This window comes from Poecilia mexicana, unplaced genomic scaffold (assembly GCF_051168715.1).
Source record: "Poecilia mexicana isolate PSO_F unplaced genomic scaffold, ASM5116871v1 scaffold_7, whole genome shotgun sequence".
NCBI lineage: Eukaryota > Metazoa > Chordata > Actinopteri > Cyprinodontiformes > Poeciliidae > Poecilia > Poecilia mexicana.
The window spans coordinates 17,676,047-17,701,436 of NW_028263376.1; the positions used below are offsets into that span (position 1 = coordinate 17,676,047).

The 25,390-nt window shown below is 40.1% G+C and overlaps 1 protein-coding gene across 1 annotated transcript in view; it reads left to right on the forward strand.

The window, feature by feature from the left end:
• Positions 1-2,312: 2,312 nt before the first annotated feature.
• Positions 2,313-25,390, forward strand: part of nol4la (nucleolar protein 4-like a) — a 45,795-nt gene continuing 22,717 nt past the window's right edge. Inside the window, exons 1-2 of the mRNA XM_014983881.2 lie at positions 2,313-2,654; positions 22,191-22,346. Of these exons, the coding sequence (XP_014839367.2) occupies positions 2,313-2,654; positions 22,191-22,346 (498 nt within the window). The remainder of the gene's footprint in view (positions 2,655-22,190; positions 22,347-25,390) is intronic.

Sequence of the window (25,390 nt, forward strand, 5' to 3'; positions counted from 1 at the left end):
AATCTTGCTCAATTTAAAAACAGAAATGCACAAACCGGGGCGGATTCACGAGGATTTGGGGCCATGGGCTGGAGCCAGTTTTGGTGCCCAGTCAACTACAAAAAAATGTTCTGCTAATGCAAATTACATTGCATTTGTAGTCATAAATATCAGCAGGTATGAACTGATGCATGGCAGGTTTAATATGGCTCCCAGTCAACAGCTCCATGTTGCTTCCATAGAAATCAACTTCATCACTGAAGTTATAAGTATTCAGAAAAAAGGGGCAGTATGATGTAGCGCCATTTTACAACACATTAAAATAACTATTTATCAAACATACCATAAAAGAAATCTGATTTTTCTGTTTGACTTTTTAATTGATTCTCTGTCTCTTTAAAATCCTCCTACTCTTCCTGACACTCCGCTCCAGCAATCATCTCAACATTTCTCCACTCAGCTGTTTACAGCCGTTCTTAGGAGCTTCAGACTGAGAAATAGTTCATCTGATGAGCTCAGCAGATGCGAAAATCCACCAGGTGTTTGCTAATTGCTGCTGCCGCTAGTCTGGAGGAGCTGTGTGGAAAAGGCTGTCAGGGGAGATTAAAGGATTTCTAAAACATGCATGAAAGAATCAAGGCAAAACTCCAGGTATGTTTATAATTACAACATGATGTAAAGCTTTAAAAAGTTGATTTTACATAATACTGCCCCTTTAAGACAATTCATCAGATGTTGGCCTATGACTATTAGTGAAGTACAAGGTTTGCAAAACATGCAAGAAATAAAACAAAAAGTCTTTGAGGTCCACAAAATTGGGAGTCCTGGGATGGTGACCCAGGAAACCCTTTAAAGTCTGGCCCAGTTCATAAACGATCTCATCCTATCAGAGATAATGCAAACCACCAAAGTAAATTGTGCACTTTACCTTCAACAACAGTACTTTAATGCTCAGGTCCGATTTTTTGTGAAATCCTATTTTGTATCAATGACGTTCAGGTCGGATGAATTTGACCTGGCCAGACAGAAACAGGTCACATTGGAAAAGACCAGATAAGTATCAGATTTAGAACCACATATCCAGGTGGGCTGGGTCGCATGTGTAAAAAGCTCACCTGTGTTTTTCAGATTGTCATGAAAAGACCAGATACAGGACAAAAAACTGGATTTGGTTCCGCTCAGGCTGCAGAGTGAACATAGACTGAACCCATACCCGCGGCCGGGCCAGCAGGAAATGTCCCGGTGCTCCCGATGGCCGGTCCGCTGCTTATCTCCATGCGGTCTAACGGATTTGTTCTGGGAGGAAGAACTGGCAAACATAATTCATCTCTGCGTGTGCAGGGCTGACATATAACCCAGCAGAAGGTGGCTAAATTAAAACTATGCATCATTTTCAGAGTTGGTCGATCACATAAAACCCTGTGAAAATACATTAAGTTGGAGGTTGTAATATGTCAAAATGTGTATAAAGTTACCGCGGTGTGAATGTTACCATGACTTCTGCCACACTTTCATAAATGAGTGTTTTTCACCGGATGATTTCTCCCACCTGCCCCTGTCTCGAAATCGGACATTTTCCTCCGCGCCTACATAACGCTGCCTTTTCCTGCAAATTAGCCAATAGTAGAGGTCTGCGTGTGCTTTCCTGCGTGTTAGCGGGGATCCGCCAGCAGCGCAGCGCAGCGCAGATCCCATTCAAACAGGTGTGAGGAGCAGAGACGGTCCCAGGTGGCGCATGTTGGTCGGATACGTGGCTGCAGCCTGGAGCCCGCAGGAGCAACGGCGTGAGCATCTTCGGCGCTTTTCTGAGGGCTGAGCAAGCCGCATCCGAAAATAGTGTTGGCTGTTAGAAAGTAGGTCGATAGGAACTGAAAGCGACGGTTGTTTCCACGCTTTTGTCTCTGTTCTTTGTTGTTTAGCGAGAGGACTGTGGTCTCTTTTTTTTCTTCTTCTTCACAGCCCACCCTTGTGTGTGGAGCCTTTTTACGCACAGGTGGGAGAAACCCGCTCTGCGTGTAGGACAGCCCCCCCTCCTCTTCTCTCTCTGCTCCTCAGCGGATGATATGAGGAAGTGACATTTTTTTTTAACCGCTGCGGTTCGGGACAGCTCGGCTCCTCTGCAAACAGGTGTTCCGCTTCTCCGGGTCACTTTTCACCACGAAGCGTCCCAGAACCTGAAGGGAGGCTTCTGGGTTCGGGACAGCCGCGGGTTTTGGGGGGGCGGGGGGGAGTAAAAAAGCCAGAAGAAGTCAGCTCTTTATTAGCCTGGGCTGCCTGGTCGGGCTCAGACGGAGAGAGAGAGAGAGGAAAGAGAGAGAGGAGAGAGGGGAGCGATGGCAACGAAAAAGGCGTGCGTGGATGCGCCCAAGAGGAGCCGGAGTCCGGTCGTGCTGGAGGCTGAGATGTTCCGAGAATTTCAGGACTGGTGTCTCCGAACTTACGGGGACTCCGGCAAGACAAAGACCGTCACCCGGCGAAAATACAACAAAATCATGCAGACACTGTTGCAGAACGACGAGCCGGACGGGGTGTACGTGGACAACAGCCACATCAACGCCAAATTCAAATTTTGGGTGAAGTCCAAAGGCTTCCAGGTCGGAACCAACGTTCTGGGGGAGCACAACAAGAAGGGAGCGCCGGGGAAGCCCGTCCTTTACGTCCCGGTCAAGTCAACGGTAAACTGTATTTTTTTTTTTCGTGTGCATGTTTGCGTTGCATGTGTGTGTGTGTGTGTGTGTATGTATGTGTGTTTGCGTGTGTGTGTGTGTGTGTGTGTATGTGTGTGCGTGTCTGTGTGTGTGTGTCACGAACTGTCCCGCTGTAAGTAGTTGTCATGATGCGGGCTGCGCCCACGCACCCGATAAAGGGGAATAAAAACGACAACTTGTGATGCTTTTGTGGTCCTGATGAATCGCCACTTTGTCCATATCCCAACCAGAACAGCCCAGCACACTCTCCACTCTCATCCCTTGCTGCCATAGCAACGCCGGTGCCTCCTGGCGATGGCAATTGCAAAAAAAGAAAAAAAAAAAAAAAGAAAGAAAAAGGTAGGCCATCGTGAGCGCCAGCGAGGTTGAAGTCCTGTCAGCAGCAGGCTTCAGAGAGGGAGATAATTGATTATTTAATTATAAATGTTTATTTCTGCTGATGTCTCGTGCAGCCCGGTGTGGTGCGCGCGCACGTGGATGCAGCGGCATGTCGGTGGGTCTGCCAGGGTCCACTCCAAGTGTCTACACGGGCTGTAACGCCACTTTATGGACTGTGAACATTTCGCTTTAAACGTCTGGCTTTCAGCCGGTGACGCGCTGTCCCGTCCAAACCCGCAGCTCGTGCTTTTTATTTTTATTCATCTGCTAAATAAAAAGCGACGATGTGATCCAAAAACTGTCACGCATGAGACGTTTTTTTAAATTATTTTTTTAGAGGATGTGATGCTGTGTAGAGCGCTGCGTTGTCACCCCGCTCCTCATTGTCCTGGGCAGGATGCGGCTCGGCTCGGCAACTCGTTGCTCTGGCAACACCTGTGTGCAACCCAGGACAGCCTGCCGCTGCCGCATTTTGTTATCTGGGCCACATTCCGACATCATGAAACGCGTCCCGTCATGTTTTTCATTAAAGGTTTCTTGCGCGTAAATTGGTGACCACGTGAATGGAGAGCGGGGATGGGGGGGAACAAAAGGCTCCGCTCGGGACTGAGAGCGACCCACGCCCACAGTTGGTGCTCAGACTTGGTGATAGGTGGCGATGCTCCTGTCGGGTCACATCCGTCCCGCTGTGCGGCTGCGCGGAGCGTGAAGGGTTAAATCACAAGAAAGATAAACATGTTCTTGACGGACTGTCAGCCGGTGGTTTGGGGTGAAAGGGGGGCCGCCGCCGTGCCATCCGACACACAACCACCATTTTAAATATGGGCGCCTTCGGGGATCCAGCCATCGTTTTGTGTTAACAAACCGGACCGGATACTGGCCCGGATTAGAGACGGAGCCGTTTGATTCGAGCTCGGTGGCGCTGATCCCCTCCACAGGTGTTTTACCTGTGTGAATGGACGATTGAGATTTGGGCCAACCGCCTTCGCAAAACTCCTCTAATCTCTGCAGGATATTGTGTTTCCCTGTGGGCAGGTGTGCAGGTGCAGATGGCGCCTCAAACGTGCTGTTGATTAGCTTTTTGTTGTTGTGTTTTTATCTTTCCTGATCTAAAATCCTGCCTGACATATGCACATAAACCAGAAACTATATATATATATATATATATATATATATATATATATATATATATATATATATATATATATATATATATATATATATATATATATATATATTTGTCTTTTGACATTTGTCCACATTTTGTCACGTTTAAAATCACAAACTTGAACGGATTTTATCCCGATTTTTAGTAGTTAACCGACACAAAGTAGCTGTAAAGTAAAACAGAAAAGATTCGGGATTTTATTTTAAGGTATTTCATTCTTTTTTAGATATAACAAAAAAGATTTGGACAAATCAGTTCACACTCATTTTTATTTTGTGCCAAATCAAGATGATGAATGTTCTTAAAGAGTCGAATGTATTGATAAAACCTTTTAGTAAAAATATTATTACATAGCTGCATTTTGATAAGTGCTTCTTACAATTAAATAATATTAAAAATCTTTTCACACTGATCAGGATTTCACGATTGTTTCTGTGATTTTTTGTTATTTTAAAATTGCATATTTTGTGGTGCTATAATTTAGAAATATATCAAAGGGGTTTAGCAATATTAGTGCATATGTGACTTATGTGACTTTGTGTTACTGGCCATAGATAATTTGAAAACAATGAAGTCTGAGGCAAAAGTAAGAAATACTGCCACCTACAGGTGGGAGTTGCAGTCACTTAAACCAAATGTTTTTGACGATTTTTGCGGGAAATTTGCGATAAACTCACAGGTATAACAGCGCGAAGAATGCGGGAATCTGTTGATGTTGCTTGAATTTCGTGATCACAAAAAACTACATTTATATCGAATTGATTGATTGTAATTTGACGTCTGGAGAGCAGATCATCCGGGCCTTGAGTTGTGTTCTAGGGATTTAATATATTTTTTGAACTAAAAGCTCAGTCAGATTCGTTTTTTAGTTTTGAGACTTTGACTGGACCATTTAACTCATTATATCTATTGATCAAAGTCATTTCATAACTTCTGAACAGATTTTCTTCCAGTATTGATTTGTAATTCGCTCCGTCCATCTTCCCATCAATTATAATCAGCTTCCCTGTCCCTGCTGAAGAAAAACCTCCCCACAGCACGATGCTGCCACCAGTATGCGCTGTATGGGCAAGATGCTTTACTAGATCATAGGCCAAAAAGGTCCAGTTGAGCCTCATTTAGGGAACTTATACTGTTTATTGTTGTACCAAAAACTAAATTTAGTGTCTTGGATGTTTACTTTTACTATCTTTTCCACTGCTGGTCACATCAGAAGAGAAATAGGTGCCAGTATTTTTAAAAATATGATTAAATGCAGTTATTATGTGCTGTTTGTTCTCTGCACCCGTTGCCAAAACGTTTGTATCATTATCACAATTATATTTTGAAAATATAGTGATAAACTCTTAAGGTCATATTTTCTCTTTGCTGACCTTTGTAAGGTTAGGAAATCTTCCGGATTACCAGAAATCCCAGATTAGTAGATTATAGCATAGACTAGTATATTATTAATGTAGGACTAATATTTGTCATTCTGACAGATTCTGAAGTTACACTTGGAGCTCACAAAGCATGATGCTGCCACCACCGTTGAGATCACTTTTGGTTTCATCTGACCAAATTACCGTCCTCAAAATATTTGTTGTGTGATTTGATAAATATGACCAAAACAAAACTTGTCGTTGTAACAAGACAAAATGTGAGAAAGTTGCAGAAACATCTTTGAAGGTACTTCTTCTAGAACACTGATAATACTTTAACTGTCCTAAATCGTAACTTAACATAAATGTTCTGTTTTTTCTTCCAACAGAAGAGCTGCTAGGGTCAGATATGAATGTTTACACGAGAGAAAATCTTGTAATCTGTCGTCTTTAGAACAAAACTGGCCCGATTAGAGGCAGAAGAAAGCCAGAAATCAGCTTGGCAAAGTCTGATCGGCTCATCTCTAATGAAAATAGATCATAAAATCACGATAAAGGCATTAAAACTGAGCACAAAATCAATAAAAAGTAAATACATAAGGTCAGAAGAAAGAAAAAAAATCTATATTTAATTTAAATACTTGGTATACAGGCTAATTAATTAAAGTAACAAACTAAACAAAATGGTTTCTAAATGGTGAAACTCTCACAGGAAACAAGTCCGAATTCTTGCCAGAAATTAGGTAAATAATTACTCAAAATGAGGTAAAATTAAGAACAAATAAAGTTAATTACTAAACTGCTCAAAGCCAAACTCTTAATAAAGTCTGGCTGATATTTAAGACATAAGTTTTAAATATGTTAGTTTTCCTTTAAAATCTGCAGCAGGTATCTTTAATGAAAACTACACATCTGTATTTTGACAAATATGTAATATATATATATATATATATATATATATATATATATATATATGTATGTATATATATATGTATATATATATATATATATATATATATATATGCATATATATATATATATATATATATATATATATGTATATATATATATATATATATATATATATATATATATATATATATATATATATATATATATATATATATATATATATATATATATATATAAATAAATATTTTTATATATTTATTTATGTCTTGACAGTATAATATGAGAGAGATAATCTGTGAAAAGATTGACTTCCTCCACCTCCCCCTGACCTACGATTGAAATGAACGCTTCGAACAAAATCAACCAATCAGAGCCAGGGGGAGGGTCTTAGTGCTGTCAATCACTCATGTAGTCAGTGTGCTAATGGTGGAAAAACAACTTACAGTGACAGAAAAACCATTTATCCGCCGTCATTAGTGGCTATGCTAACTAGTGTTAGCAAGGGCTGATTCACAGCGCTAAGCCCCGCCTCCTGGCTCTGATTGGTTGTTTCTAGTTAGCACTGGGAGAAAGCAGAGGAGCTTGATTTTTTCAGAGATTATTTGTCTCATACCATCCTGTCATACCATAGTGACAGTTTAAGCAAATATATATAAAATGAAACATTACAAAAGTTACTGCAGCTTTGAAGCCTGGTTGACCACAGCAGAGCAGAGTTATTGTTGCTGGGTCAAACTGTATCGGGGCTGAGAAAAGCTCAGTCCTCTCAAAATAAAACGTATTCTGCTGTTTACTGAGAGCAGCGCACATGTTTTGCAGCTAATATCATAAGGCATCGGGGGGAAGCCTCCCCCTGACTCAGCTCCACTTGGGAAATTTAAACAACAAACAAAATATCAGCCAACACAAGCTGCTCCTAATGATGACTCAGAGGCCACAAATCAACCAATTTACTTGCATGTTCGTGCATCAGGAAAACACGACTCCGGCTTCAGCTTCTGTTTGTGGCTTTTATAAATAGGCTGTCCTGGGCCACTGGAAAAGTGACATACACGTGCAGACAGACCCACACACACACACACACACACACATGCAGAGAGACGCAGCGGTCGGTGGCTGCTCGCAGCGCTGCAGGGCCGGGGGCGTCTCTCTGCTCTCTGGAAGCCCCGCTGCAGCTGCTTCCAGGGTGTGCCAAGTTTCTGCATGGGGGCAGGACATGACAGGAGGCCGGGTGGGGGTAGGGATGGATCCTGGCTGATGTGAAGACAGAGAGGGTCTCTTCTGCGCGTCGCCGAGACACACAAGGGCGACTTCAGTGTGTGGCGGGACAGAAAGGGCAGGACGGCCTCAGCGCATTGCAAATATATTATTCTTTCTTTCTCTCCGTGCGTTTCTCTTTTTTTTTTCCAGAGAATCCACGCAGGCCTCGGTGTGGAGATGCAACCTCGTTTAGCTCTCATTATGTCCTGATTAGGGGATGCTACAGAGGAGGAGGGGACCAGACACACACGCACACACACACATTCAGACGCAAGCCTTTCACCGAGTGCAGCCAGTTTCAAAGGAAACACTTAAACGCCATGTGCATTTTCCTGTTGCTTTCTGTTGCCATGTCAACTGAAATCTGTAAAATGTTTTTCATTTCTTCACATAAAGAAACGCGTCCCGTATTGTTACCAGGCCTGAAGCTGGACTGACCGACAGCCGCTCAGCTGACGGACAGAAACATGTTTGTTTACCTTCACTGATGCGTTTGTTTAACAAACATCCCCAAACTGATAGTGGCAGATAGATATGTTGATCAGTTTTATTGATTCAATGTTTCTGTCTCTCTTGATCAGACTTTATTTCCTTACATTCATTTTTGATAAATTGACCTGCTTTACCTTTAATCTGCATCATTAGCATTTTACCCATCAGTATATTGATTCCTAAAAAGAAAAAAAAAGTCAGTTTCACTCTCTGGTCCAAGTTTAATTCAAAGCTGGACTGTACCTGTGCTTCTAAAGCATTAAAATTAAAATTTTATGAAAGTTTTACAAACAAAACTGATTTACCAAAATTCACAAACTATTCTTTAAAGAATTTGCATGTAGTGTGAGATGCAGATTTTTAAATAAAGTTGACCTGAGTTGATCTAGATGCCTCAAAAGCAAATGGTCAAAAGATCAAAAGTCAATTTCAGCATCAAGTTTTGTATTCTCAACTAAATTTAAAGCAGCTCCAAAGATAATGTTGTACTCAAATGAGCTGGAATTTGATTTAAAAAAAAGAACAAAATCTAAAAAAGTGAGGACTGTGAATTGAAACCTGAAGGAACCCTGCTGCAGTATTTCATGCAGACATCATGCTCTGCAATGGATAGTGACGGGAGCTGAAAGAGTCGGTCTGCTCAGCATCCGTCCCACAGCAGCTGCAGGAACAGGGCCTGAACCTTTTCAGACTCCTCACAGCCTCTGGATGAATGGCTGCTGTCAGACAAATATAATCACAGTTAAGTACTTTATATGATTGCTATGACAGTAATTTTTGTTTTTAAACTTATTTTGTAACTTTCCATATTTTTCACAATGATTTTCACATGAGCTAGTATGGAACTCTCATGTAATGATAATTCATAGTAAATGGTTTTATTGTATTTACACAAAAATATAAATAAGATTTTCAACATTGTGCAATTAGCACAATAAAAACAAAAACATTATTTGTTCTTTTCTATATTGACTGAATTTTAGTGAAGTCAGAGGTAAAGTGAACTGGTTAATCTGGTTAATGTATTTATAGAGCAAAAATAGAAAGAATGCTTCGTTTTGATGCATTTAAAGTACAGGGAAAAAGCATATTTTATCTTCTGATCATTGAAAAATTGGCTAATTTTGATCTCTAGATGGCTGCCTTTAAGTTTCTACATCATAACTAAGTGTTTATGTACTTTGAACAGAAATAGTGCACAGCAACAGGTAGAGGAGGGGAGCAGTAATGCATCACTTACAGTCTATACAGCCAGAAAAAACGCAGGTAACTCCAATTCTTTATCTTGTAAAAAGAACCTAAAGTTTATGTGGTTTTGAAACCACAATAATATATAACTTATAACACTGATTTGTTGTACGCTATTATTTGTACAGTGAAATGGCAGACAACCCTAAGTAAGCTAATCGCTAGCTTAGCTAGCTTGCAAAGAGGCTAACTTTCTACAGTGGACTCCGTGTATTTACGGTTCAGCATTCGCGGGTTTTTCTTCGGGACGTAACTCCGAATTATTCACGGAAAGTTCTGCCTAATTGTGGGTTTATTTGGTAGGTCACATGTAAAAATAATCGATAGAAAATGCAGCTTTGGAAGCTCAAATATCTAGGCGGCGGCGCAATGCTACTTAACATGCTATTGGAGGACGTTTGCAAAGCAGCCAATCCAGGAGCAGCATTCATTGTCCATGGCGCTGATTGGCTGAAGAGCGTAGCTAATGAATCCCTTAGCTACGCGCTTCAGCCAATCAGCGAATACTGTGTGTACTAGTACCAATTAAAGTATATTTGGTGTTTGAACTAACAAAAAAATCAAATTAAAGCGTTTTTAAAATGGGTTAGGGACTGTGGAGGCAATTTTACTGCTGTAAAATAACTGTGATCTCTAACCCTGTGAATACCAGGAATAAAATGAATTTATTTGCTGTGAAATTTGAAGATTTCCATCTGCAGTTAATTGAGCATCTTTTGGTTTAAAATGAGTTCAGCTGAGTCTTCTACTGATATTTTTTTCCAGATTTTTGGCTCTAGAGGCCTTTAATGAACAGTAAATTGACAGGAAATAGGTTGGAGAGAAAAGCAAATAGCCTGAGATCAGAAAGAGAACTCAGCTTAGCCCCCCTTTTGCAGATCTTTTATTTAAAATAAATTGTCTTATGATTAAGAATTAACAATTGAAAAAAAAATTCTATCAGCTCTGCCACAAAAAGAGGTTTTCCAAGTGCTGGATTCAAAATGGCATCCTCTTACGAAAACAAAGGTTTGTCCTGGGACGTCCCCTTCTCGCTTAGAAATCACAATGGCGGTTTCCAATCTTTGTCCTGGAAATTAGGCACCTAAACGTTGGCGCCTCACGTCAGATGGGATGAGGAACATCGTCATTATTATCTGATTAATTAGTCCGAATTTCCCCTGAGAGCCCGTCTTTTATGGAAGGGCCGCAGAGTCAAAAGAATACTGGCCCTATTAGCCGGCAGCATTTGCATTAATGCTGTTTTTGCATAGTGGATCTCTGGCGCTTTTGTCCTGCATTTTTTTATACTTTGTTTCTTTTTGGTCTGGCGGGGATGATTAGGAGCAACACATGGCAAAATGCTCCTGTGGCTCTCAAAAGGATTCACACCCGGTTAAAATTCAAAGCTTCTTAGTCTAAGAAAAATTCATACTATGGTCATTTTCCCTTTTTTCATATTCAAATTGAAATATTCTGTACCATTCAATAGAAACACACATTATGTTGTGTTTCTGTTGTGTAAGATTGTATTAAATAGCAATAATACGAGCTTACATGTGTTTGGTTGCCATATTAAGTATTCAGTCCTGATTAGGGGATGCTACATCCTAATAATTCAATATTTTGAAGTGGTCAGGTACAAACATGTTTCACATGGTTTATGGTGTTCTTTTAATGATGTGCCAAACACGTCTTTGGAAAATGTGGGGTAAAAGTTTGCTACTTTCAGATCATAATATTTTTTTTTCTTAGCAACTTTATTTTAATTTTGTTAATGCAGAACACGATCAGTGCTTGTTGAAAACTTACAGGTCTTTCTTTTTAGTTATGTTGTTTCTGCCTGAAATCTTTGTTTTTCAGTTGACTCATGCATACCATGTGTCACATTAACAGTGGAAAAAATTTGAAAATTATTTTTTAATGGTTTGTATTTCACAAGTTTTGGTTTTCACCACAGGTGCTGTCCAGACCTGCTCTGAGTTTGGATGAGGCGAAATGTGTCAGTTTGAGAGCAGGAAGTCAAATTGATTGTTTATTTCATTTAGTCGTGTTTACAAAGCAGTCAAATGAATCAAAGTTTAAGAACTTGGAAAAATTGGTTTAGCGGAAGATAAGTGCTCAATTTTTTTTCAAAGTTAGCAAAACATTAAGCTAAAAATTGGCTCTGCTATTAGCGCTTTAGCGAAGGCTAAATATCCCTCTGGGACAGTTGAACTGTTCAGATTAATGAGATTAATTAATCTGATACATCACATTAATGGTGGAAAAAGTTTGGAAATAATTTTTTAATGTTCTGAGTTCATAAGTTTTGGTATTTTAACACAGGTATCGTCCAGACTTGCTGAGTTTTTCTGTGAACATGTTCAGTGGCGGATGAGTTGGACTCTCGCTGCAGGACTTAAAGATGAAGATGGGTCAGCTGGAGAGCAGGAGCTCAGCTCAGACTGAAAGTTTATTTCATTTAGTCGTGTTTATAAAACAACCAAGTAAATCAAAGTTTAAGAACTTATCTGGAAAGGTTAAATTTGTGGAAGCCAAATGCTGTAAACACTTTCATAGTTCTCAAAAGAGCTAAACAGAAAATTAGCTCTGCTGCTAGCGTATTAGCAGATTAGCGAAAGTGGTAAAATTCCTGGGACAGTTGATTTTTTTTCAGGTTAGTGAGATTAACTTGGAGATATAAATTTAACAAGACCATTTATGACAACTGGTTTATTTGCTTTTTAGTTGATTCATACATCACTTTAAAAATGGAAAAAGTTTGAAAATGATCTTTTTAATGGTCTGAATTTAATAAGTTTTGGTATTGTACCACAGGTTTGTCCAGAGTTTTTCTGATGTTGGAGCAGGAGCTCAGCTCAGATTGATCTGGAAAGTTTATTTCATTAGTTCCTGTTGAACGTAAACTCGGACTTACAGTAGGTGCGTGATGAAATCCATACTGAGTGTGTGTAAGTGTGTGTGTGCGCGCAGGGAAGGGGGGTCGCTGATCGCCTGCTCTGTGTTTCCTCCCTTCAGCGCTCTCTCTGTTGCCATGGAGAGACCGTTCTTTGCTTTCCCATAGGAGGAGAAATTAACACCATTTTTAACTGGCCCGGGGGCCTCCCCCCTGTGTGGGAGATAGTCTTGAGTTGCGCTGTCACGTGCACGCGCGCGCGCGCTCACACACCCCTTAAGACGACAATAATCTTCCCACTGTCATTTTTAATACCTCTGCGAGGCCAACATTTAACGAACTGGGACAGAGTAATGATGGCCTGAAAATGCCGAGGTGGACTCTGGGATGTGATGATGTATGAGGAGAGTCATTTACGTGCCGTTTCCTTTTTTTAAAGTCGGGCACTGGAACATAAACAGTGGCTGTCTGCAGGGGCCAGTGGGATACTGGGGATGTCACACACTCCATCAAACATCCCTCATCGTGGGAGCTGCAGACAGAGACACGCACACACACACGCTTACGTGGGACAGTGAGGTCGAGCTCGGTGCATCTAATGTGGATTTAATGACGGGGCTTTATGAACTGGAGCCGAGTGCAGAGCATGATGGTGAAGAAAAGGAGGGAGTGGTTTCATATGTACATGAATCTGTGCACACTCTGTCATCCCTGATTTCAGTCATGAAAACCTTCATGTACACAACAAACACACACTGGCTATTTTTAAAGTGGTCACTATGGCTCACTACCCAGGGCAGACTGGTCTAGGGGTGGCCCAACAGGCGCTCACCCGTGTGCTGTGTACATTAAGCAATGCCATTTAATTCTGCTCTAGACCAGTCGTGTTAATTGGCTGCAATATTGGCTTTTTTCTTCATTAAAAATGCAAAAATAGGTTTTTTGTGAACTGTTTTATTTTTATTTGCTCAACTTATTATTTTAATGTAGTCATATAATGCAAAATTCACATTTTGCACATTTTTAAACTTCCATTTGGGTCTCAACTGCTTCTAAAACAGACCAAACACTTAAAAAATCCTGCTGTTTATTTGGCAAAATTTTAATATTTTTTGTTGTCTGAAAAACAAGCCATTTCAAAAATCTCCTGATTTATTAAGTCACACTGTGCAGGCACTGTTCCGTTACCTAGCAACCCCAGCAAAGCCCAGCCCATTACCAACCTAAGCTGAGTTCCAGCACATTTGGTCAGCTGGATGTGCTGGATAAAGGTTGCCGAAAAAGACGGGTGTTTTGTTGTTGACTTACCATTCAGAAACCACTTGCTGCATTCTAGTTGGTTGTGCAGGAGGCCCTACTGATACTTTTTAAAGAAGTACATTTGTATACTTGTACATGTGTTTGCAGCTGTTTTTACAAGTGAGTGTAAATGTTGAGTTGGGGGTGTGGCCAGTAGCAGTTTATTTGGATTTAAAGTGACAAGACGCCCTAAAACAGCTCAAAGTGGGCAAGATTGAGAAGATTAAATCTCATTAGGAAAGAATGGCTTTTGGCAAAAAATGTAATGAACATGTTTGTAAAGCCCATAAACCAAGGAAGCATAATAAGGGAAGTTTCTTTCCTTTTAAGGTCACCTTAAAAGGGAAGAAACATGCAAAATTGACTTTTTTGAGCTTTACATCATGTTGTAATATTATTCCCTGGTTGTAAACATACTTGGAGGGTTACCGTACTTTGCTATTTTCATGCATGTTTAAGAAATCCTTTAATCTCCATGGCAACCATTCAGTTGTGCAAAACACCTGGTCGGACCTAGTTCCGCCTTCGAGCTGCAGTTTCTAAGTTTCTAAGCTCACCGCCTCACAGAGCAGCCTTCGCCAACGACTCCCTAAGTCAGCTCCTTCAGACTAGCCAGTAGCAAGCACCTGGTGGAGCTGCACATCAGCTGGGCTTGTTATATAAGCTGCTTCTCAGTGAAACGCTGGTAAAAACGTTGTTAAAGGGTCAATAGAGGAGCGATGTGATGACTTCCTGAAGGCAGTGTTTCAGAAAGAGCAGGAGTTTTTAAAGAGACACAGACCCAATTTCCAGCCACTAAATTACAGAGTCAAATGTATTTTAAGTCATATTTGATATATACAGCATTTTTATAACAGCTGAAGGTAACATAGTTACTTCATTGTGCTATAAAACGGTGCTATGTGTCTGAAAAATACAGCTGCTTTAAAAAACCAGGATGTTTTAGGCTTCATGCAGGGAGGGAAGCTGTTGGTGGGGCAGAAACGTCTGTATAAGAACCAGGAGAAACGAGGCTTGTCCCATTTATGTGTTCATTAGCTGGTTGACAGATTTACTGCTGGAAAACGGGACTTTAAGAGGTGACCTGTTGTCACATCTGCAGTGAGATAATCTGAGTCATGAGGTTTGTTGACACAGCCATCTTTACTCCCCTCCTCTCTGAGCACACACACCTGAACACACACACACACACAGCTCCCTACTGTTAAGCTACTTATTGTGCAGCCTCCTCATGAGAATAAAGTCTCCATCTATCTGCTGCTCGACTTTAAAAAAAGTTCAGTTCAAAGCTTCATTTCCTGCCTTTCTGATCTTTGGCTCGTCACACTCGCAATTTCTTGTGGGTCTCGTCGCTCCGCGGCTGCGTGCCTTTGTGACCCAGCTGCTTCCCCTCCTCTTCCTCCTCTTTCTGACCTGCCTGTGTGCAGGACTGCTCCTCTCTCCTCGCAGCCTCAGTGTGTGTGTGTGTGTGTGTGTGTGTGTGTGTGAGAGAGAGAGAGAGAGTGCCAGCGGGGGTGGGGGCAGCAGACTCAACCCCTCCAGTCTCCTAGCAACAGAGCGGTTTGTTGCGGGACGGGGGGGAGGCGCAGGCGATGGGGTCTGGTTGTACAGCGGCTGGGGAGAGCAAAGTCCTGCGGGATTAGAAAGCTGGAGAAGAGGAAGGAGGGACAGAGTTTTGCTGTGCTGTTGGTGATTAGTGATGCTACCATGTGTCGTTTGCTCCGTAAAGCAGCGTGCTGCTGAGGAGGCTAAATGTTTGTAACGCTGCTCAGTGGCGCAAAAAGTGGGTTTGCACTAAACGCAAAGGGGCGCTACGCTAGAGAAGGCGCCAAAAACAGTGGTGGACATGTTATTTCTATTCCGCATTTTCTGCATTTGAAGGGGCAGTGTTAAGTGTTTTTCAGACACAGTAACATTTTATAACCGATTTATCGGCGCCAATTTCCTGAGTGTGAGAGATTGGTGATCGGCTCAAACTTAAATTTGAAGCCGATCGGTGTCCTGTTCTGCTCCCTTGTGAGAGACGTTTGACTGACAGACCGGCCCACCGGCTCATGTCTGCCGTCTGCAGGTAAGAATAGCGACCTCACTGTTACCAACTCAGCGACATTTCAGACAAAAAACAAAATTGGTATCGGAATCAATAACTGTAACTGGCGATCGGCCAGAAAACAGCAACGTCACTGAAAAATCATATGTCAAATATGACTTAAAGGAAGTTTAACTTCATAATTTAAATTCCTTGAAATTGGGCCTCTGTCTCTTTAAAGACCCCTTCTCTTTCTGAAACTCCGCCTTCAGGAAGTCATCACAGCATGGCTCCTTTATTAATCCTTTAACAGCGTTTTTACCAGCATAGCACTGAGAAGCAGCTCCTATAACGAGCTCAGCAGACACACAGTTCCACCAGGTGTTTGCTAATTGCTGCTGGCTAGTCTGAAGGAGTTCGGGAGTCATGAAGGAGGGTGGCTTTGAAACCGCAGCTCTTAGGAGGAGCTAGGTCCACCCAGAGGTTTTACACAACTGAACAGTTGCCATGGAGATATTCTCAAACATGCATGAAAAAGAATCAAAGCAACACTCCAGGTATGCTTTTCATGAGGGAATAGCATTATAACATGATGTAAGGCTGATTTCACACAGCACTGCCCCTTTGATGGCTGTTTGTGTTAATTAATAAATGATACGATCAATAACAGAGGTGGGGGTTCTGGGGCCTATAATGCACCTCACAGTGCATAGTTATGAGATATTTCAGCTTCTGGCCTGAAAACCTGCTGAAGTTTAGCTAAATGTTTGTCTTCGCTGCAGATTTGTGTTTATGTTTCAAATTTCTTTTTAAGACAAAAAGAGAAGACTTCGTATGAAACGTTTATTTTAGCTCATATTTTATAAGCTTATTTACCTGAGTCATATTTCTTTATTTCTTGTTTTGTTGCTGTGTTTGTAATTTATTTCTTTGTTTTATCAAAAAGCTCTCTCTAGTAAATCAGATCTATTATTTAAATGAGGCAACCTGCATAAATGAAGGTCAAATGAAGATAGAGATAAAAACAAACAAGGAGATCATTTATTCAGAAGGACATGAGATTTTTTTTAGCTTAAGTTATAAATATTATTTGTTTTTGAATTTTATTATTACATTTTTAAAAAAAATGTAAATTATTTTAATTTGTAGTTTGCTTTAGGTTTTTTGTATAAAATATTTTAAATATTATTTACATTTTTGTCTGTTATTTTTCTTTTCAACAAACGTTTTAAAAAATTCATGAATTTAGTTAAAATTTTTCTATTTATTTAATTCTGTTTTGACGTGTTTTCTAATTTTGAAATTTGTCATTGTCGTTTTAATAATTTCCATTTGCATTTCTTCTATTTTACTTCTTAAAAAACTTCTTAAGAAGAAGAAGAAAAGTTTTTTCTTCAGTTTTTGAGGTGCTAATCAGATGCTCCCAGTTGTAAAAACAATACGTTGTTACCATGGTTTCACTTCATAACAACGTAATCACATTTTTTATATTATGAGACAGATAATCTGTGAAATAAAATCGAGCTCGTACTGTAATATTAGGTTGTTTCTCCACCATTAGCACAGCTGCAACTTGTACATAAGCATGACTGGGAGCGCTAAGACCCTCCCCCTGGCTCTGATTGGTTGTTTCTGCCAGGGAGCATTTACAGGCGGCTGTAGGACCTCAAGAAGGAGCTGGATTTTTTTTCACAAGTTATTTGTGTCAGAACATAGTTACAAGTTTAACATCTAAAAAACACATCTTTAGAAAAGTTACCTACTGCAGCTTTAACTTTGTTCTGTTTTAAAGTTCCAGTGTTTTTGTATAATGTAGTTTCACCACCAAACCAATAGGTGGCAGTAGCTACACAGACTCATCAAACAATCATGTAAAAAAGAAAAAAAGTCTGCATCAAGTCATGCCAGAGTGATGAAGCATTAACTTCTTAACTTATTTATCTAATTTCTTAATTTTGTTGAATTTTTTCTCTTTTTTTCCTATTGTCTTCATCTTGGATTTTTACTCCCATTATTTTTCCAATTTCCTAATTTTGTTTTATTTTGTTTTAATTTCTTGTGGTTTTTTTTCTAACATCTTTGACTTGGACTTTTAATTACCAGTTTTATTAATGTTTTGTTAAATTTTTTGTCAATGTGATTATGTCATTTCCTGTTTGAATACAAACATACTTCCTTTATGCTTAAGAGAGTTATGAGGACAGGAGTTTGAAAGAAAACGAACATAGACCATGATGAAGACCAAGTTTGGTCTTAACTCTTCCTTCAGTTTTGTTTTTGTTCCCACTGCCCTGTAAAATATATTTTTTAAATCACTGTAGATTTTCCTTTGATTGTTGTCGGAACCAGCTTTAGTATTTACTTCAAGAAAGTTGAGTCCATACCTCAATAAACATGTTATGTATTCATTCATTTTGGGTTTTCTCGCAGTAAGCTGAAAATATTATCATCTCATACTCTTCAGCAGACAAAAGCAAGATACTCTGAGAATGATTTTTCCTGCAGGTTTATTAGAGAAAGTTGCAAAAGCGTTGAAGATGCTGGTCTCAATCTCTTGACTCCACACCAGCAGGGTTGGTGTGTTGCGTATCGATTGAGGTCAGAGAAAATGCTCCCAGCTGAATATCCTGTGTGTATGTGGAATATTTGGTGGAGGGATGCAGCAGCAGCAGCAGTGGGGATGTGGGTGCACCGCACACCCCACAGTCGTATGAGATTATCCAAATCCAGCGTGAATGGACCTGACACCATTGTCCCGAGCAGAAGCAGCAGCTTCAGCGGCGGCGGCGGCGGTGGTGATGTCACAGGGGGAAAAAAGATGATGATACCTCCAAGAGCGATAGATTACAGCTGTGATGAAGAGGCGGAAGGTCACTATTATTTCATTTATTATCATTACGTGGCGGTCCGTGCTGACAGGACGGAGGGGTGGGGATGGGATGGGGGGAGTACTACGGAGAGAGAGAGCGAGAGAGAGAGGGCCGGATTAAAAACAAACCCGCTCTGTGAGCTGGTTTTAGTTGCCATGGTAACGATCATTACCTCGCACTTGGGAGAGCAGGAGCAAGAAGGGAGGAGAGAATAGGAGGAGAGGGTTGCTGATGGAGGGGAAAGAAAGAAAGAAAAAAACGACCGGGATGGGAGCTGCTACGGGATGAAGGCTTGGGAGGTTAGCATTTTTGATGGGACAAGTTTTCACAATCACAACTTCCAACTTGGATCCAGAAAATGTCAGTTTTCATCTGAGGCTTCGAGGGAAAAGAAGCGCTTTACGAAGCTTAGCACCTGCTGGGACAGCCGCCCTATGCTTGAAGAAATCAACATGTGAGAGGGAAAAGTGTTTATGTGTACTGGGCTTCTTCCTGGGGTCAACTTACATAAAAAACATTATTATCAGAAAGAAAATCACACTACAGATGAAGCATTAAAGGTGACCAATTATGTTTCCTTGTACAGGTTATAATAGGTCTATGGGCGATACAAAAGATGAGCAAAGTGATTCTAAGATAATGAGATTTTAGTCTGTTTTGAGCTCCTTTCAGAATAAGCTGTTTTAGGGTCTCTTGTCACTTTAAATCCAAATAATCTGCTGCTGGCCACGACTCCCAAACTCAACATTTACACTCACACATGAAAATGGCTGCAAACAGATACGCAATTATACAACTGTACATCTTTGAAAAGCATAAGTGGAGCCTCCTGTGCAACCAACAAGAATGCAACAAGTGGTTTTTGAATGGACGCTGGGAAAACATTTGTCTTTCCCAGCGTCCATTGTAAAGCACATACAGCGGTAAAACCAGCTGACCAAAGGTGCTGGAGCTCCGCCTTGGTTGCGAAGTAACTGGTTGTGCTCTGCTGGGGATGCTAGGTAACGGCACAGTGGAGGTTTCTGAAACTGCTGCTTTCCCAGACACCAAAAAACATTAATGCCAAAAATCAGCTTGGTGGTTTGTAGAAACTTTTAGCCCTTTTTTTTAGAAGCTGTTGAAATCCAAATGGAAGTACAAAAATGAGCAAAATGTGAATTAAAATAACACAATTAATGTTCCAGAAGTTATAAAGACAGAGACAGACTTTAGTTTAAGATAGGAAAATATATTAGATTTCCCTGAAATAAAAAAGTATACCTTCATTTGACTCTCATGTAAAGCACATACATTCATATATACACAAATATTAACTCCTATTAACTCCTTCAAACCCCACGTCCACTGGATTGGACATGATGTATATTTCTGAGTTTAAACCAATAAATTTCAACGCTTCTTGTTACTGATTATTTTTTTATAACCAAAAACACTGAGTCTGAATCTTAATATAAGTGAACTTCAGCACAAGCATTGCACTGAAAGGTAACACTAAGTAATTCAGCGTTGGCTAGTATATCCCAACTCCTGATGTCCACTGGGTTGGACATTCAACTTTGAAAAAAATCCAGCAATTTAATGATAAATAATAACTTCAAATTCTATCACTGGAAATACTTAAAATTACACCGAGAGCAATTTTATTAGGCTACAATGCACTATGCAACAAAAAAAATAAATAAATCTGAAAGCAGCTTATTTGTAATTTCACAGTTCATTTAGTTATTTCTATATTTTCATTTGCATAAACTCAAACTTTCTTGGAAAAGCTTTATTTCACTGAAGGTGGTCAAAATTTGTTGATTAAAAATAATATTTTTGCTCTGTAGATAAAAATCAGGTCTGAATGGGTTAGAAAGGGTTAAAATTATTTTCATAGTATATTGTCAGTTGTTTCTGAAAACTGTAAGCAGTACTTAGTTTAATGCTTGTGGTAGTGAGTTCCAGTCATCCATTGCTCTAAACATTGCTAGTTTAAGCTAGTTTTACATCTTAGCAGAGTGAAAGTCCAACGACGGCCGCGATGGGACCGAAGAGTTGTTTCAGAGGAAAACATGCGGGATCGGAGGCGCTGAGAGCCCCATGTGGTGCTGCGGATGGAGCCTGTTGTCCTGGCGGTGTGTCACATGACCTTCTGCCCGGCACACCTGCCCGGGAGAAATCAGTGGCAGTTTCTATGGCGACAGGGTCAGCAGTACGGGAGGCAGGATGGCTGCCAGAGGTGGTGGTAGGAGGGACTGCTGGTCTCGAGCGGTGTCAGTGGTGTTATTTTTAAACATGGCAGAGATGAGGGGATGCTAGCAGACCCAGCCAAAGATGAGACTCCTCCAGAGGATGGAAAGAAAAAAAAAAAAAAAAAATCTAAACTCGGCCGGAAGATGGACACTTTATTCTGTCTGCGTCAGCATGACCTATGACTCACGTGCTTTAAGGTCACGTTCACACAGGTATTGATGCTCAATTCTGATTTTTTGCTTGAATTGAATTTTTTATTTTGTATTTTTTGCGTGGTCGTCCGTACTGCTAAAAAAAACCCCGACCGCAATCAGACTTCAACGTCAACTGACGTTCCTCAAGCGCCCCGCATGCGCAGAAGAAGAGTGCCGACGTCACTCAGCAGCACTGTTTACGGAAGTAATGCTGGATTCCGCCGTCTATGGATCAATTTTAAAGTTTATTCAGTATTGGGGGCCGACAGTATCGTCACTAGATCATAACATCACGAATGAAGCCATTACAAAATGCACAATTTATTAGAAAGCAAGAGCTTTTTGTGGAATATTGCCTTTAACTTCTGTAGGAAAGTTTGCTTATATGTGTAGTCCGAACCAGGAGCGATTTTACACTGTAATGCGCTTTAGTAACACAAACATATTTAATAAGTTTATGATTATAATTTTCAGCCGTTGTTCACATACATATTTACGGTGTTTTGAGTTTTCGGGTGCAGAATTGTGATGCATGTTAAAACAATCGGATATGTATCCGACTTGGTACCACATATGAAGTAGCGCAGATCGGATTTTTTTGGAGGGGGGTGAAAATATCAGAACTGAGCCGTTCAGACTTCCGTGAAAAAGTCTGATATGGGTCATATAAGGGCAAAAAACAAACTGGGTTCGCATTTGTATGCTTTGCAACGAGCACGTGTCAAACTCAAGGCCGGGGGGCCAAATGTGGCCCATTGTAGCGTTTTATGCGGCCCTGTAGATGTAGACGCCAAATTACATCAATTTCTCCAGTTTTTTTGCCATCATTAAAATTTACGCAAAATCAATAGATCCCTGCATTTTTTCCTACTAATCTATAAAAAATTCATTGCAAATTTCTACATCAAGGGACCGCTAACTCCCACCTGTAGGTGGCAGTATTTCTTACTTTTGTGACACTTTTGCTTCAGCCTTACTTGATACCAAGTTATAGTTTGCGATCAATATAAAAAGTTCATTATTTTATCAGTTTTGTTAATGGGTTTTCTCAATACATTCTAGAACATTCATGATCTTGATATAGCCCAAAATAAAAATGAGTTTCACATTCCTATCACGACTTACACCGACCACAAGCCTGACTACGAACTGAACTCTTGTTTTTGATCCCATTTTCAGTGTTCGGATGGCAATTCGGCCCAGGACAACTCCTCCCTGAAGCGTGTTGCCGTTGTCGAGGACTTCTTCGACATCATCTATGCCATGCACGTGGAGATGGGCGCCGACCCAGGCCGAGCACCCAAACATGCGGGGCAGAAGAAAACCTACAAAGCGGTGAGTTAAAACACCAGCATGGATCTAAAATCAACTGCACACTCACGTTCTGCTTCCTTTTGTCCCGTCCGTGGCCCTCAGTATGAGTGGTTCGGTTTCTGCTGATGGAAAAACAGGACAGTAAGCACATCCTGCCCCAGTTGGCTGCAGGTGCACAATTCAAAACCACGTTCAAAACCACGTTCAAAATAAGAGGTTGTCCATGCACAAAAAATGTGCAATCTCCCAGCTCCGCCGGTTTGCCTGACCTACAAGATTTACTCAAACAGTTGCCAACTATCTCTAAATGCAAACCCAGGTGGAGCAGAAGGGAATTATATGAATTTACTGAAGAAATTCAGACCTGAAGCCTCTCTTTAAACACATTTGAAGATGTAAAATCCAGAGAAAAAGTGATAAAATTCAAATATGGATGAGAACTGCTTTATTATAAAGTATGTAAACAGTCGTATGAAGATGAAAATTTTTAGATTTTTTCTTAGAGGTGCCCCATACATCCTGTACCTCACTTCCCTGACAGAGCCCTCATTTTCACACAACAAGCAATTGAATTTAAAAAACACACAAGGTCAGAATTATACATACAGACTCAAATATTGATTTGAAAATCAATATTTTCTTTGCAAATATTGATTTGAGTCTGATTAATTGTTAACTGGAGTACACAGGAAAAGGCCATTTGCTGAAAGAATAACAAAGTTAAGGCAGTAATTAGGCCAAAATTATACAAAACATACAAACATTTTGCATTTAAGATAAAAACAACTTTGTAAATATTTCTTACCCAGAGCTTCTCAAGTAGCATAGTTTCAGCTTCACCTGCTTCATCTCATAGTAAGCATTTGGTATTAATTTATTGAGGTATAGAGGCCTGTCCCAATAAGCAATAAATCAGTTAATCGCATGATCAATAAAAACAAGCTCAATAATTTCCATTTGCATAATTTGTTGTTTTTCTCTTTTCTCTTTCTACCAAAAATTGGATGATAAAACTCTTCAGTCTGGTGCTTTAGTCTCAAATAACCTTTTTTAAATGACAATTTTGCTTATAGAGACTTCATAATTCCTTTTATATGTTGTTTCTATTATTTTGTTTATTTTGCATATTTAAAATATCTTCCACTTCCAGTATTAAATATTTATTAGAGTTTTAAGTTTATTGATCTTTCAGAATGTGTTCCTGCATTATTAAGGCATTACTGTTATATTACTTGAAAATGATCTCAAAACAACAGTATTAGCATTTGTCACTATAACAGTTATAATTTATCACTGTGACATGTTTAAATATATATACAGCTCTGGAAATAAATAAGAGCCCCATTGAAAACCTCCTGGTTATTCCACCAAATATTGATTCCTGAAATCTTCCTGAGTTAAAACATGAATATTGTTGTTTCTAAATGAATATGAACTTGTTTTCTTTACATTATTTGAAAGCTGAAAGAACTACATCTTTTTTGTTATTTCTCATTTTCTGCAAATAAATGCAAAATTTTTGCTTTGAATTTCAGAGACATGTTGTCAGAAGTTCATAGAATAAAATAATAAAGTTCATTTTACTCTAACATATATCTATAAAAAGTAAAATCAGGGGAACCGATAATTTTAAGTGGTTTCTTAATTTTTCCCAGAGCTGTATATATAAATATATATATCTTTATCTTCTAAAGAATCCAGGTCAACATTATTTAGTCAAAGTAACTTGATGATCAAATGTGGTTCAGGTCCTTTAAAACCAATTCAACAGCCCTTTAATTGAGCAGTCCTCTTGCTGTCCCCCTGGCTCTACTGCCCTGGGTGTAGAGCCACATCAACCACATCAAAACCACCAATTAAAGATGAGCAACATCAACGTTTAGTTTCATTTATTAAGTAGTTGCAGCAATCTTCTCCTCCATGTGGAGTTTTGAGTCTCCCGGTTAGCTAATGCTCCTTGGTGATAGATGATGGTTGTAAAGGTTTGCAGGAAGACTAACAGTTAAAATATTATGAAGATGCAGCCGCGACGGAGGCCATTTTTAATCCACCGTGGAACCGGCGGTGAACTATATAATATTTTTCACATTTAAAGCAGAGAATAAGACCAGCTCTGGGAGAATAATGTTTCATTTATAACATCAGGAGTTACCAGGGTAACAACCAGCAGAAAAACAAAGTACTTATGATGCTTTTTTTGTGCCACATAGTCCATATTTCTGGAACAAAGGCAGTCTGTTATCACAAAATCACTGAGTTGTGATCTTATGGTTGCATGTGTTGCCCTGACGGTGCAGCAGCAGATCTTTGTTTCCAGCCTCAGAGGTGCAGATGGGAGTATTGGGGTTGTCTAGGGTACCCCCTCCTCTCCTTCTACTCCACCAGGAATTAAAAAAGAAAAAAATCTTCCTGCCCTGTAGAGAGGTCCTGTCACGTCTCATAGAGTGTACCCTTTTGAGGAGGCAGCATCTCTGGGGCAGGGCATAATATGGAGCTGTCACTGTGGCCTTCTGGGAGGTGCACGCTCCTCTGGGTGGCCTTTCCCTCCCCGCTGCCTCAAGGGGCCGTGAAGGGAGGGTGGGATGGTGGAGGCGGGCTGAACGGGATGGTGGGCACCCCCACCACCTTCTCCATGGTCACGTGAAGGTCGCATTTTGCAGGAAAATGCCAGAGGGGGGTGACACGGGGAGGGTGGCAAAGCAGCGGAAACAAAAACAGGGCAGGAGATGCACCTGAGGAAGACGGAGAAAACACAGGGTTTACTTGAAAATGCTTGAATTTTAAGTAGGTGTTTTCAAGGTTTGGAAAGTGCTTGATTTCTGTTTAAAGTCCTTGAAAGTGCTTGATTTTTGTAATACAGTGCAATCTAAAATTTGATTAAAAGCCTAAATTTTTAAAACGTTCTTGTATTTTTAATACATTTTTTTCTCACTGTGTGACGTTTAATCAAACTTGTTTTAGGTCAGCTAGATTCACCATATTTATTTCTATTTGCTAAATGCCAGAAAACAAAATTAATTTAATTATTAATTTTTAAAGATTATTGTCACTTGTGGCCTTTATTT